General features: G+C 42.0%; 1 protein-coding gene across 17 annotated transcripts in view; it reads right to left on the bottom strand.

Annotated features, from left to right (window-relative positions):
- Positions 1–6,981: 6,981 nt before the first annotated feature.
- LOC108427443 (adhesion G protein-coupled receptor L3-like) overlaps positions 6,982–11,494 on the bottom strand; it is a 444,945-nt gene continuing 440,432 nt past the window's right edge. For 13 of the 17 annotated variants that reach the window (XM_017697578.2, XM_017697574.2, XM_017697580.2 and 10 more), the window contains one exon: positions 6,982–9,886. In XM_017697578.2, the coding sequence (XP_017553067.1) occupies positions 8,973–9,886 (914 nt within the window). In that variant the 3' untranslated portion in view covers positions 6,982–8,972. The remainder of the gene's footprint in view (positions 9,887–11,494) is intronic. The other 4 variants (XM_037533074.1, XM_017697583.2, XM_017697582.2 and 1 more) reach the window with 1 other exon arrangement.

Here is an 11,494-nt window from a genome sequence, read left to right as displayed (position 1 = left end):
ATCACTCCAGTTCTGACAGGTGTTCAGCAGATCTTCAACTCATCATGTTCAGAGGTGCATTTCATTACACTGAAAAATACGATTCCACTGCTCCACAATCCTCAAGCTGGTGCCAGGTGATTTTTGCCTTGCCTGTGTCTTCTCAAGAGCATCCCAGCCCTTTTTTTTAGGTAGATTACACGGCCGTGCCAGCAATAGGCTCAAACCACTAATTAGAAGGGGTGTCTGGATACTTTTGGAGTGTATAGTTTATATTGTGCTTTAGTCATTTTCAAATTGCCCAAAATGCGCAATGCAAACACTCAGCCCTCTCACTTTGGTGCACAGCTGAAGACGTCGATCCACCCGCTCCATCCAGAAGGTTGCTAATGATGTGCCTGGAGTGCTAAAGTCTTCTACAGTTGATGTCCCACACACACTTACTGACACAAATATATTCCTGTATTTACATGTGATTCTGCATGAGTGTGTATAAACCTTTACCCAACCCTATCTTAAAGTCAGGAACCAGAAGATCAGCCTTTCCGTTTCCTTTTTCGAACACCAGGTGCAGTTATTTATCACATGGACAGCTGCTAAATGTCCCCACAATGTCTTTAGAGCAGGAGGTTTGAGATTGAGTCGTTACTTTCTCTCATGTAGGATTCAGTCAGTCTTAAGGCAGTGTAATCAGTGCTGGATGAAATGAATCCTTTATTAAGCCTTCAGAGAAACCACTTCACCTCTGTGGGCCTTTTCATTCCTTCTGCTCAAGTTCAGTCAAAGTTCAGTGTGCAGAGGTTGGTAGTAACTACTCACATTTATTCAGTTACATGTACTTTTTTTGATGGAATTGACTGAAGATCTCTCTGGGATCCTGGAAAAGTTTGAATGATAATACTTTTACTTCTACTGAAGTACATGGGTGAGGAAAACAGTACTTTTGTTTCAGCTCCGCCAACTTTCTTTGTGCTTAATTTCATTCTGTTGTGTTGATTTAGCTCTTGGACTGTCTGCTGTTTCCCACAACTCTGCTTTGGAGCTTTAGCATTTTATTTTATTTCATAACAATCCCAAAAAAGAGAAGAACAGGGTCTTCCCACTTCCCACATTTGTGGATGCTGGGTGTACTATTGCACTTTCACTGCAGTTCTATGGGGAAACTAAGAACTTGAGAAAACTTTTGAAACTTTTTCATTAACCTGCAAAAGTATTCTCTACATACTTTTCTAGCCCCCTTTTACTCTGTTCTTCAATGGCCAGGACCCCCACAGGTCCACTACAGAGCAGGTACTATTTGGGTGGTGGATCATTCTCAGCACTGCAGTGACACTGACGTGGTGGTGGTGTGTTAATGTGTGTTGTGCTGGTATGAGGGGATCAGACAGAGCAGTGCTGTGGATTTTACATCAGAGCTGTTAGATGTGGTGGTTGAGGTCAGGGCTCTGGGTGGGCCAATTAAGTCCTTCCACACCAATTGGGTATCAATCATGCTGGAACAGTAAATGGTCTTCCCCAAACTGTTCTCACAAAGACAGAAGCATTAAGGTTTGCCTTGAACTAAGGGTCCTACATCAACCCCTGAAAAACAGCCCCATAGCATCACCCCTCCTCTAACTTTACACTTGGCACAGTGCAGTCAGGCAGGTAACGTTCTTCTAACAATCTCCAAACCCAGACTCATCCCTCAGACTGCAAGATATACAAGCGTGATTTGTCACTCCACAGAATACGTCTCCACTGCTCCAGAGTCCAGTGGCAGTGAGCTTTTCACCACTCCATCCGACACTTGGCATTGTACTTGGCAATGTAAGGCCTTCATGCTTCTGCTTGGCCATGGAATCCCATGCCATTAAGTTCCCGGTGCTCAGAACTCTGTTGCTGTGGTTCCTAAATGCTTCCACTTTTCAATACCATTTACAGTTGATTGTGGAATATCTAGGAGGGAAGAAATTTTGTGAATATATGTATTGGGACTGCTGCTTGTCAAAATGGATTTTTTTTAATGTGGGTGCTTCTATTGTCCTGTCATATTGCCCACTATCATTACACACACACATTGTACTCATTAGATCATGTCAGGCAGGCATCAGCAGAAAGAGAAACACAATAGCAGAATCAAGCAGAATGTCAGCTCCTGCACTCTGACCCACACCATACTGCACCGCACCTCGCTCGCCCACTCCATTCAAACCCTTCCAAACAGCATCAAACACAACAGACATCCTTTCATCAGCCGAATTAAACACTCAGGGAGTGCAGCAGTCTGCAAGGTTACACTGCTTTCTCTACAATTACTGCTGCTCACTCCCATTACAGCCTGAAAATACCTGAGAGAGCGAAAGAGAGAGAGAGAGAGAGAGAGAGAGAGAGAGAGAGGCGTCCTTCTCTGTCAGACAGAAGGGTATCTGCAGTGTGAGGAGTGTTACAGGGGGATTTGCTGAGGGATTTAGAGAGAGAGAGAGAGAGAGAGAGAGAGAGAGAGAGGCAGGGGGGGACGTGCCCCAAGACAGAAAGAGAGAGAGAGAGAAACACTGCGTGACTGCAGGTCAAGCGCATACATGACGCTTTAGAATATAAGTAATATTCTGCATCAGCCATTTGAGAAGCCCAATGTGTAGCAGTATAAACAGTGTAATTGTGGCCTGTACAGAATTGTAACTGCCAGCCTTATTTGTATTGTCACCTTAAAAAGATCTGATAATTCCCATACAACCAGATCAGAGAGAAGGGCTCAGGAGTGTCCAGTGGAATCACTCTAGTGTTATACACATTCTATAAGGCAGGTGACTGGTGCAAATTAGCTGCTGTTCTCCTCTATTTAACCCCAGCAGCTGCCCCTAATTAATTCTACTGAAAGTGTGGATTCTTCACTTTCAATCCATGCCACATTTGTGTTTGTAAGTAGTTTGGGGCTCTTCATTGGCGCAAGGCCCAGTGTTGTGCCTACTGTTTGGAGATCGCATGTTCCAACACAGCCACCAGGTGCTGAGAAATGAAGAGAGCACAGCTAGCCTTACTCTATCTAGGTGGGCAAGATGGTCTCCTCTTCTCCTCATCCCTCTGATGTAAAAGAACCGTCAGTGTATGTTCTCTTTCACTTGTCAAATGTTGTTGCAGTAGTGGCAGTTTGAATGTGTCTTAGAGGAAGCACATTTTAACACTTACCCTGTCAGCCAGGTAGCATCATGTGATTGGGGAGGCCTAATTAGTGGGAGGACGTGGACTTGACTAAAGTTGGGGAAAAAAATCGGGAGAAACCCCCAAAAACAATTGAGCGTACGGTCTTATTTTGCAGAGAGAAAACTTTTTTATTTCACAAAAAGAAAAATACAGAAATGCACACTCAAACCTGTCAAAGTAAGAATGTAAATTAGTAAATAACTTCATGATGTTATTACCGTGTAACGTAATTTCTATGAGATATCAATCGACAAGTGGTGAAAGACTGCAATGGAGATAATTCAAGATTCTGAAGAAGATTCAGTTTAAGTGCTGACCAAATTACCAACTAATCTGGAATGGCAGCTGATCAGAACGGAGATTGGGGGAGGTCTGGTTACACCCCAAGACCAAACAAAAGTGACCAGAAAGAGGTAGCAAGCTTTCATACAATTTAACATATGTCCAGTGTGAAAAATACCACCTTGGAATCCCGAGGTTCCATGTTGGCTGACTGCTAATTCACGTGCCATAGCTGCGTTGATGATAGCTAAAAAATGTTTGGCTTAAACTTTTTTGGAAATGCTCTTTTCTAGCTTGGCAACGTGATCCTCCACACACTAGCTGAGATCTTACACATTTCTTCTGGTATCAGTTCGAGAAATCAGTAACAATTCACTTTTTCCATCAATCTTTTAGGAAATCTGGCAAGTTTTCAGATTTACAAATATGCTACGGGATGTTAAACAGTTTCTCAGAGGAATCCTGGTAGTACTTACAGTTTCTAGTCTGTAAAGGACCACCTGGTGAATCAATCTGCTACAGCACCACCTTGAGGCAGACTAGTGCAGCAACTCTAGATAGTTAAGAATATCAAAGACAGACGCTCATTACTGTAAGTGAAACAAACAAACAAAAAAATGACATTTTTGAATTTGTATTTGAATGTTGAAAACTCCATAATGCCAAAATAAGTTTATTTTCATGGACCCCCCAGAATTATGATTTTGAGAAATTCAAGGGGTCCAAAAAGTGAATGAAGGTAGAATTAAAGACGTAAGTCAACTTTTCACTACAGCAAAGCTGTTGACTGTGTCACATAAAATTATTAAATGTCAGGAAAAACTCAAACAGACTTTTTCCACATTTGGCAAAGTAGCAAGACAGGGCTGCCCACTATCACTATAGTTGTCTAATCCCTTAAAATCCCAGGCTTAATACTCAGTAACTTCGATGTAAACTGGCTGAGCTATACTTAGGTCACAAAAGTGTGTAATAAAATTTGGGGCCTACCAGTGGGCTCTGGGTATTTAAGGGGTAAACCTGTATGCTGAACACATCAGAGAAACAGGACATAGCTGAAAAGCACTATCAGTATAGTTGCCAGGGGTCAGAACCTGTTTGACTGTTCAGGGTTACTGACATCATAAGATTGCCAACCTCACTAAATACTCCACATGAGAAACACAGAAAGGTTCAGTTGCTTTGACAGTAGTGAAGTTCATTTGGAGTAGCTGGCAGATTTACTTCTTTGTGGCATCATTTCAGAACGCAGGAGTGTAAGCTTACCATTTGTACGGACGTAGCATCACTCATATTTTGACCTTCTACTGACCTTGAAATCTAGAGGTACTAGTGACATTCAGTGGAAAACAAACCCAGAAAATTAATTGATTTTGGAACCTTTTTGTTTACTACAGTGCGTGATAGAAACAATTTTTGAAATACATTTTTTCATAGAGAAAACTTTGAGCTGGAGTTCCCAATATGATCATAACGGCAAATACAGAATGACGCAAGGCCTCAGAGGTCTATTTCGCTGGGCATATGCTAATTAAAGTTGCAAGTGTATTCATTTGGACTAAATTTAGTACATATCTGCTACTGTGGCCACCCCCACCAGCACAAAGTGCCTGTGACCATCTAGAATTTGCAAATCCTCAAGAAATGCAGGCTGCTAAGGGTTAAACTGTGGCGGAGATTCTATGCTGAATTACAAAGTCTAGTTTGGTACAAAGTGTGTGTGTTTGCATGAGCCTTTGATGCTGAAAGCTGCTGTGTAAGCACGTCTGTGTGTTTCACTGGCCGTGCTGGTTATGAGCTGCTGTAATGATTCATTAATTATGTGGAGTGTATGGGTATCATCAATAACATGAATGGAAGTCACAGTTCAGCACTTTCCATTAACTCTCACACTTTACAAATGCCACTCACACTGACGCACACTGCAGCTCTATCAGGCCACGCACACACACATTTGTAGATCAGCCACGCTAACACACCAAATGTCATTTCAGGGGACACCGCAGGCTGATCAATACAATATCTAAGCAGTTTAGAAAAACAAGGAATAAAATAAATATGGAATGCTACTTGTAGCCATGGCAACAGGTCATTTTCCCTTCAGTCATTTTCTTTTAGACAAAATTTCAAAACATTTGTGATTCAAGGGCTTTGTTTGAATCCAGAATAGAGTGACTATACACTGATTTTCATCACACAGCAAAATGCACAAGAGGCTTTGTGGATATAGCAGCTGTTTTTGGACTGTTTAATGGCAGTGTATTTGCAACTGTGCCTGACTCCTGCAACATATAGAACAATTTAGAGGTGAAAAACAATAAAAAACAATCCACAAATCAATAAATGAATTCACACACTTTCTCATCAACAAGCTGTCAGTCTTCGGCTGCATAAACAAACCAAGACTAGTTGCTTGAGCAAAGGCTGACGTTCCTTTTCCTTATTCCTAGTCATAGACAGCGTATGGGCGTCTCAATAGGTCAACATAACGTACCTTCTTAGGGAACCCCACCATCTTTCTGCACACTGTGAGAACACACCATTTCCCCATATATTTCAAAGGACCTGAATTTCTGTAAAAAAAAATCAATATACAGCATCCTAAAAAGAGAGAAGAGAGGATGAGGATAGATGACAAAGCACAGCAAAGACTCATCCAGGAAGTCACAAAAGAACCCTCATGAACACTGAAGAAACTCAAGCCTCACTCGCCTTAGATAAGGTCAGCCTTTGTGGTTCCACTATTAGAAATGAGAATAAATGGTATCAATGGGAGCTGCAAGGCAAAAAAAAAATTGGAGGAACATAAAAGCCAAAAACATCTTGATTAGCCACAAGCCTTTTGGCATAATGTGTCAAAACGGAATCTTTTTTGAGGACAGTTACATCTTGCATATAGCTAACACAGCATTCCACAATAGGAATATCATTGCAACAGTGAAACATGGCGGTGGTAGTGTGATGGTGCGGGAAACCTAGTTTTGTGCAAGTCGGTCTATGTAGATCATTCACAATAGAATATGACAACGCTAGACTACATTGTTGTAGCTAATCAAAACTAGGCACACTGGAAACTGTGGTCTGACCTTTCATGTGCATACAAAATAAAATTTTGACAGTTTCTGATTAGACTAAATTTTCACATTGCAACAGTTGCAATGAAAGAACGCAGTTGTGGGTGGAGCACTGATACACATGCATACAAAACAAAACACACTCACAACAACAGCCCAAACATTGACTTCAGTCTTAATCAGTAATTTATTTGTTGGCAAACAAGTTTCACTGTTACAACAAATATTAGTTAGGAGGTCATTCAACTTCAAAAATCAATACAAAAGAAAAAAATAACAAAAGAATAAATAAAATCCATGATCACCTTTGCCAAGGTAAAAACTATAATGTGTGTGGTTAAGTTTTAGTGATGGATATTTCGCTGTTTGCTTTTTTTATTTTTCCTCCTCTTTGTGTTTGTTGACAGAAATAAATAACCGTCTTTTTTTTGGCCCAGCTGGAATGAAAACACACACAGACAAGTTTTGCAGTTTTCTCACTCCAAACAATGATCTTTAATGAGTACAACCTCCCCATCATTTTTTTACAAGTGCCTAGTGCATTATCAACATGGACATCATTCTTTATCATCATTGGAGTCTTCCTCTGCGGTCCAATTCGTGAGGAATTTGGACGTTTGCCCTCAGAATGGCAACATTTTTCCAAACTTTCCTTTTTATTATCACCTATATCTACACATTGAAGAAACTCAGCCAGAAAACGATTTTTTTTCAGAAACAATGAGAAAAAGTCACAGAGGGGGAAAAATCATTGGTGATTACATGGCCTTTTTATTTTTGCTTTTTTTTTTTTTTTTTACTTTTTTTCTGTGGTTTTATTTGCTGCTGCTGTTCATACGGAACCGTAAAAGAAAGAAAAAACAAAGGAAGAGAAGATGAGAGCGGGATTGAAGTCCAGACCGAAAACCGATTCTAAATCACCACGCTTACGGAGAGACGGAAAAATAAAAGCAGACTGTTCGATTGCTAGTAGCTGTACACTTACATAGAAATATCTTATAATTCTCTGATATTAGTTTTTTTTGTCTCCACTTTTTAATATTTGTTATTAATACAGCAAAAAACGGAAAACAAAAAATATGCTCTACGGCATGTTGTGTGATAAAGTCATTCTTTTTTGCGATGCGTTTTCCAAAACCTCCGGCCTTTCACTCCACGTATCGGGACTACTGCAGCAAAGTGTGCCGACCTCATCGGACAGGAAGAAAAACATTTAAAAAGCAAAATGTCAGATAAAGAAGTGTATTAAAATAGTCTTTTTCAGTGTTTCCTCCATCTGATTCGAGTGCTGCCGAGTCTATGCACTGCGTCAGTAGTAGAAATGTTTCTGACTGTGTTTTTGTAAATCCTTTGGGATGCATAAACACGAACAGTTTATCTCCGATCCCACTAAATAATACATTAATCCATGAGGGGTCCAGTCCACCGTGGGAAATCGTTGCCCTTGTTAAAGAGTCTGCAAAGAACGTCCAATCCATGTTTGCGCCCAGATACCCAGAATCGTCCAATCCTCTCTAAATTCAAATACAAAAATCAGAGTTTTTCATTGTTTTTTTTCCTCGTTTTTCCGATTTCACGAGAACACATACAAGAAATGTCTACGACTGTGGACGAGGGACCGGTACAGGAAAGCAAAGGAGACCACACGAGGAGGAGGGGGCTTCGGTAGGAGTCAGGGGAGTCGGAACGGTGCGAGTGTGTGTGTGTGTGTGTGTGTATCTGTGTGTGTGTTTGTGAAGAGGGAGCTGGTGGTTGTATGTTGCGCTTGCAGCGATGCACCAGTGGTCACCAACCCTCCCCCTGAAGATACACTTTGTCTGCAGAGGTTATTCCCAACCCACATCTAACACATCTAACTATCTGAAAACTATGTGAAATGCCAGGTTTGGCAAAAGAAGCCCCTGTTTTTGCAGCTGTACATTTCTCCTTCAAACTAACAAAGGTGTAGCTACCTCCACAGTCATGTTAGTTGGTTAGCTAGCAAACACACACTGATTATGTGTGATTAAGTCATTCATTTTTATGCAATTTGAAATGAAATAATGTAACTGCAGCATAACTTCTCTCAAATATATTATTTTTACTAACAAACTTTCACCTACCATTAACGTTAGCTAACACTGTCAGCTAGCTAATGGAGCAAATAAGCTACCTAGCTGGCAAACAACTGACATGCACGACCCTTCAATGCATTCTTTCATAGAATGTTGAAAACTTTGACAAGCTTTACAGAACTTTGGCAAAAATTCTCATCAGTATGAGCAAAGACCAACTACGGAAACTGTCTGTTACTGTTCTAACAGTAGCTATGAAAAAATGCATTTGTGGGCAGAGCACGGACAAATCAAATAAGAGAGCATGGAATGGTCCACTATGAAAGTCAGATTTAGGTTGGAATTACATTCTGCAACAGGTAGATCTACAGGAGCAGGGTTTGGTGACCTATAAACTGCTCTATAAGCTGGTGACAAGTTGGGGGGGCTCCTGCGGCGTTCCGTCGGCTGAAGAAGAAGATGCTTCGTCCTTGTTGTTCGCGGGACCGATGAAGCCATCGCTGCTGCCACGGCCTAGCTGGTAGTAAGAGTGCAGTTGGTGCAGGTGGTTCCGTGAGCCCAGGTTGGGCATGCTCTTGTAGTACACATCGTCGGGCTCAGCATGCGTATGCCCTTCTCCGCCTCCTCGGGGCAGTGTGCGGGCATCCAGCCGTGACTCAGGTGACTCAGATGAGTCTCTCTGGGGCTCGGGCGTCTCTTCACGCTGTTCCTCCGTCAGGAGAGGAAAAAAACTCTCACTGTTCTCTTGAGGGAGGAGCCGGCGGGAGGCGGAAGGGGCAGAGCCAGAGCCAAAAGATGAGAGGGACTGGGTGGGAAGGGAGGGGCGCTGTCGTGGCAACAGCGGAGCATCCGAGTCGGACTCCTCTCGGATCAGCTCCAGGCCAAGACCCTCATCCGGCACGAAAGCCGGAGAGTCATCCAGGTCTAGCGCAAGATCGACAGGCAGAACGGATGAATCTTTGCCTCGAATGCTACCGTTGTTGCTAAGGTTAGTGAGATTGCTGACGTGGCTCATGTTGCTCATGTGCGCCACGTTTCCGACGTTGTTGACCAGCTTGTTGACGAGGTTGCGGCTGTGCTCAGCCGAGCGCTCGTGGTTGTTCAGGTAAGAGGGCAGGTAGTTGGAGGTCAGCTCTTTGAGGATGCGGTTCTCCAGCGTGGTCTCTGGGTGTGGCCCGCCGAAGCCGCGCTCAATAATCCGCACGCAATCGCTCACATAGTCCACGCCAGCCAGGCTGTAGCTGTTGCCGTGGTTACCATTCAGTGGTAGAGTATCCATGACACTTGTATCCCGGGCATTGTTCAGAATTCCCTCTGAAAAAGAGAGACTCAGAGTAAGCACTAATTAAAGATAGCACAAATGCACAGTCATTACAAAGGATTATACACGCTCGCACGCACACAGCCAGCCATATCCAACACATCACACCACATCCTGACCAAATTATGTAGTACCGACTGGACTACTTTCAGTGGTTTAAATGCTCCTTTCAGTTCAAATGTAATATCTAATTTAATCATATCAAACAGTAATTGACCATTTGCAAAATGATGTCTGACAGGCATCTCAGCTAATCAGAAGCACTACTTCATCCAGAAAGTGAAAGAAAACTATAGATGCCACTCAAACCTCCTCAGATCAAATCTGCAGTGAGAACGGTGGCGGGCAGTGCTGTTTTTATTTAATCCCTAAAGCTGAAAACGTTTTGGTTATACTATGTGAGCAAACTCACAGCCAAATGGTAAAACTATTAACAGGCTCTAAGGTAAGATAGACTTCATTTAAGTTATTGTAACTGCTAACAGTTGTTTTATGATGTTTGATATGATTAATATGGTTACATAACAATGCTACATAGCAACGTTAGCTCACTAAAGTATCCTTTGCGATGGCAAGCACCTGGAAAATGGGTTTGAACTCACTCACATTTAGCAGGCCCAAAATTCCCCACAAGAGGGCAGCACATCAGTGACATGTGTCTTTGTTTTAATGTTGTTCGTTAGCAGTCACAGTTGTGGATAAAAACATTCGGTGTAAAAACTAAAGTACTGCAAAAGAATTCCTCCTCACTTTCTAATATTGCACCAACTAGCTCTAGTGTTAGCTTCCCTGCTAAAAATAACAGCACGAGTGAGTATAGCTGGTCACCAGCTAAAGCAGCACATGTGTTTTGGAGGCTGGTGGTCAGCCAGGATCTCCCAGATTTGATTTATGCAAACTTGGTTTCCAGAATCTTTATTTCTTGCTTCATTTGCCTTCTTTTTGAGTAATTAAATGTCTTCCTCTGTGTGATTCTATGCTTTACTTAGTGCTATTTTATTCTGTTAGCATAAGTGCTGTAGACACTATGGTGTCCTGAGATGAATGGAGATCTAATGAAGGCGGGAATTTTGCAAACAGTCAATTCTGCGTAGCATAGCATGAACTTACCTTAGTAAATCTAAGGTAACATATATTTTGACCCTGAAAGAATCCACTAAACTGTCCGACTGTGCAGTCAAATGACAACACTGGTAATGACAAACTGCACAAACTGTGAAACACAAACACACACATACATACAAACTCCAACACAATCAAAGCACAGCCATGCTGAGGCTCGATGTGTAAGCAGGTTTTAGGTCAGGCTCCAATCAACACTGGCCCTTATTTAGCACTAAAAGGCTTACGTGGATATAATAGCATTAACTTTTACATTGTATTTAAAATAAGCATTACTTTCTTTACTTTCTACTTCTCAGTACTTTAATGTGCTAAATAAGGCCGAGGGAGGGGGAGGAGAGGGGATGAACAACATCTCGGCTCTCTCATGCAGAGAAAGTGTGGATCTGCGCCCGCTACAGGCTCCAGAACTTTCTCTTGGATTCATAGCAGAGAAAAAGTGGGAGCAGGTGATAGATATATATTCTATTCACATCTCC

Source organism: Pygocentrus nattereri, chromosome 22, assembly GCF_015220715.1.
Source record: "Pygocentrus nattereri isolate fPygNat1 chromosome 22, fPygNat1.pri, whole genome shotgun sequence".
NCBI classification, from domain to species: domain Eukaryota; kingdom Metazoa; phylum Chordata; class Actinopteri; order Characiformes; family Serrasalmidae; genus Pygocentrus; species Pygocentrus nattereri.
This window is presented reverse-complemented; position numbering and strand designations above follow the sequence as displayed.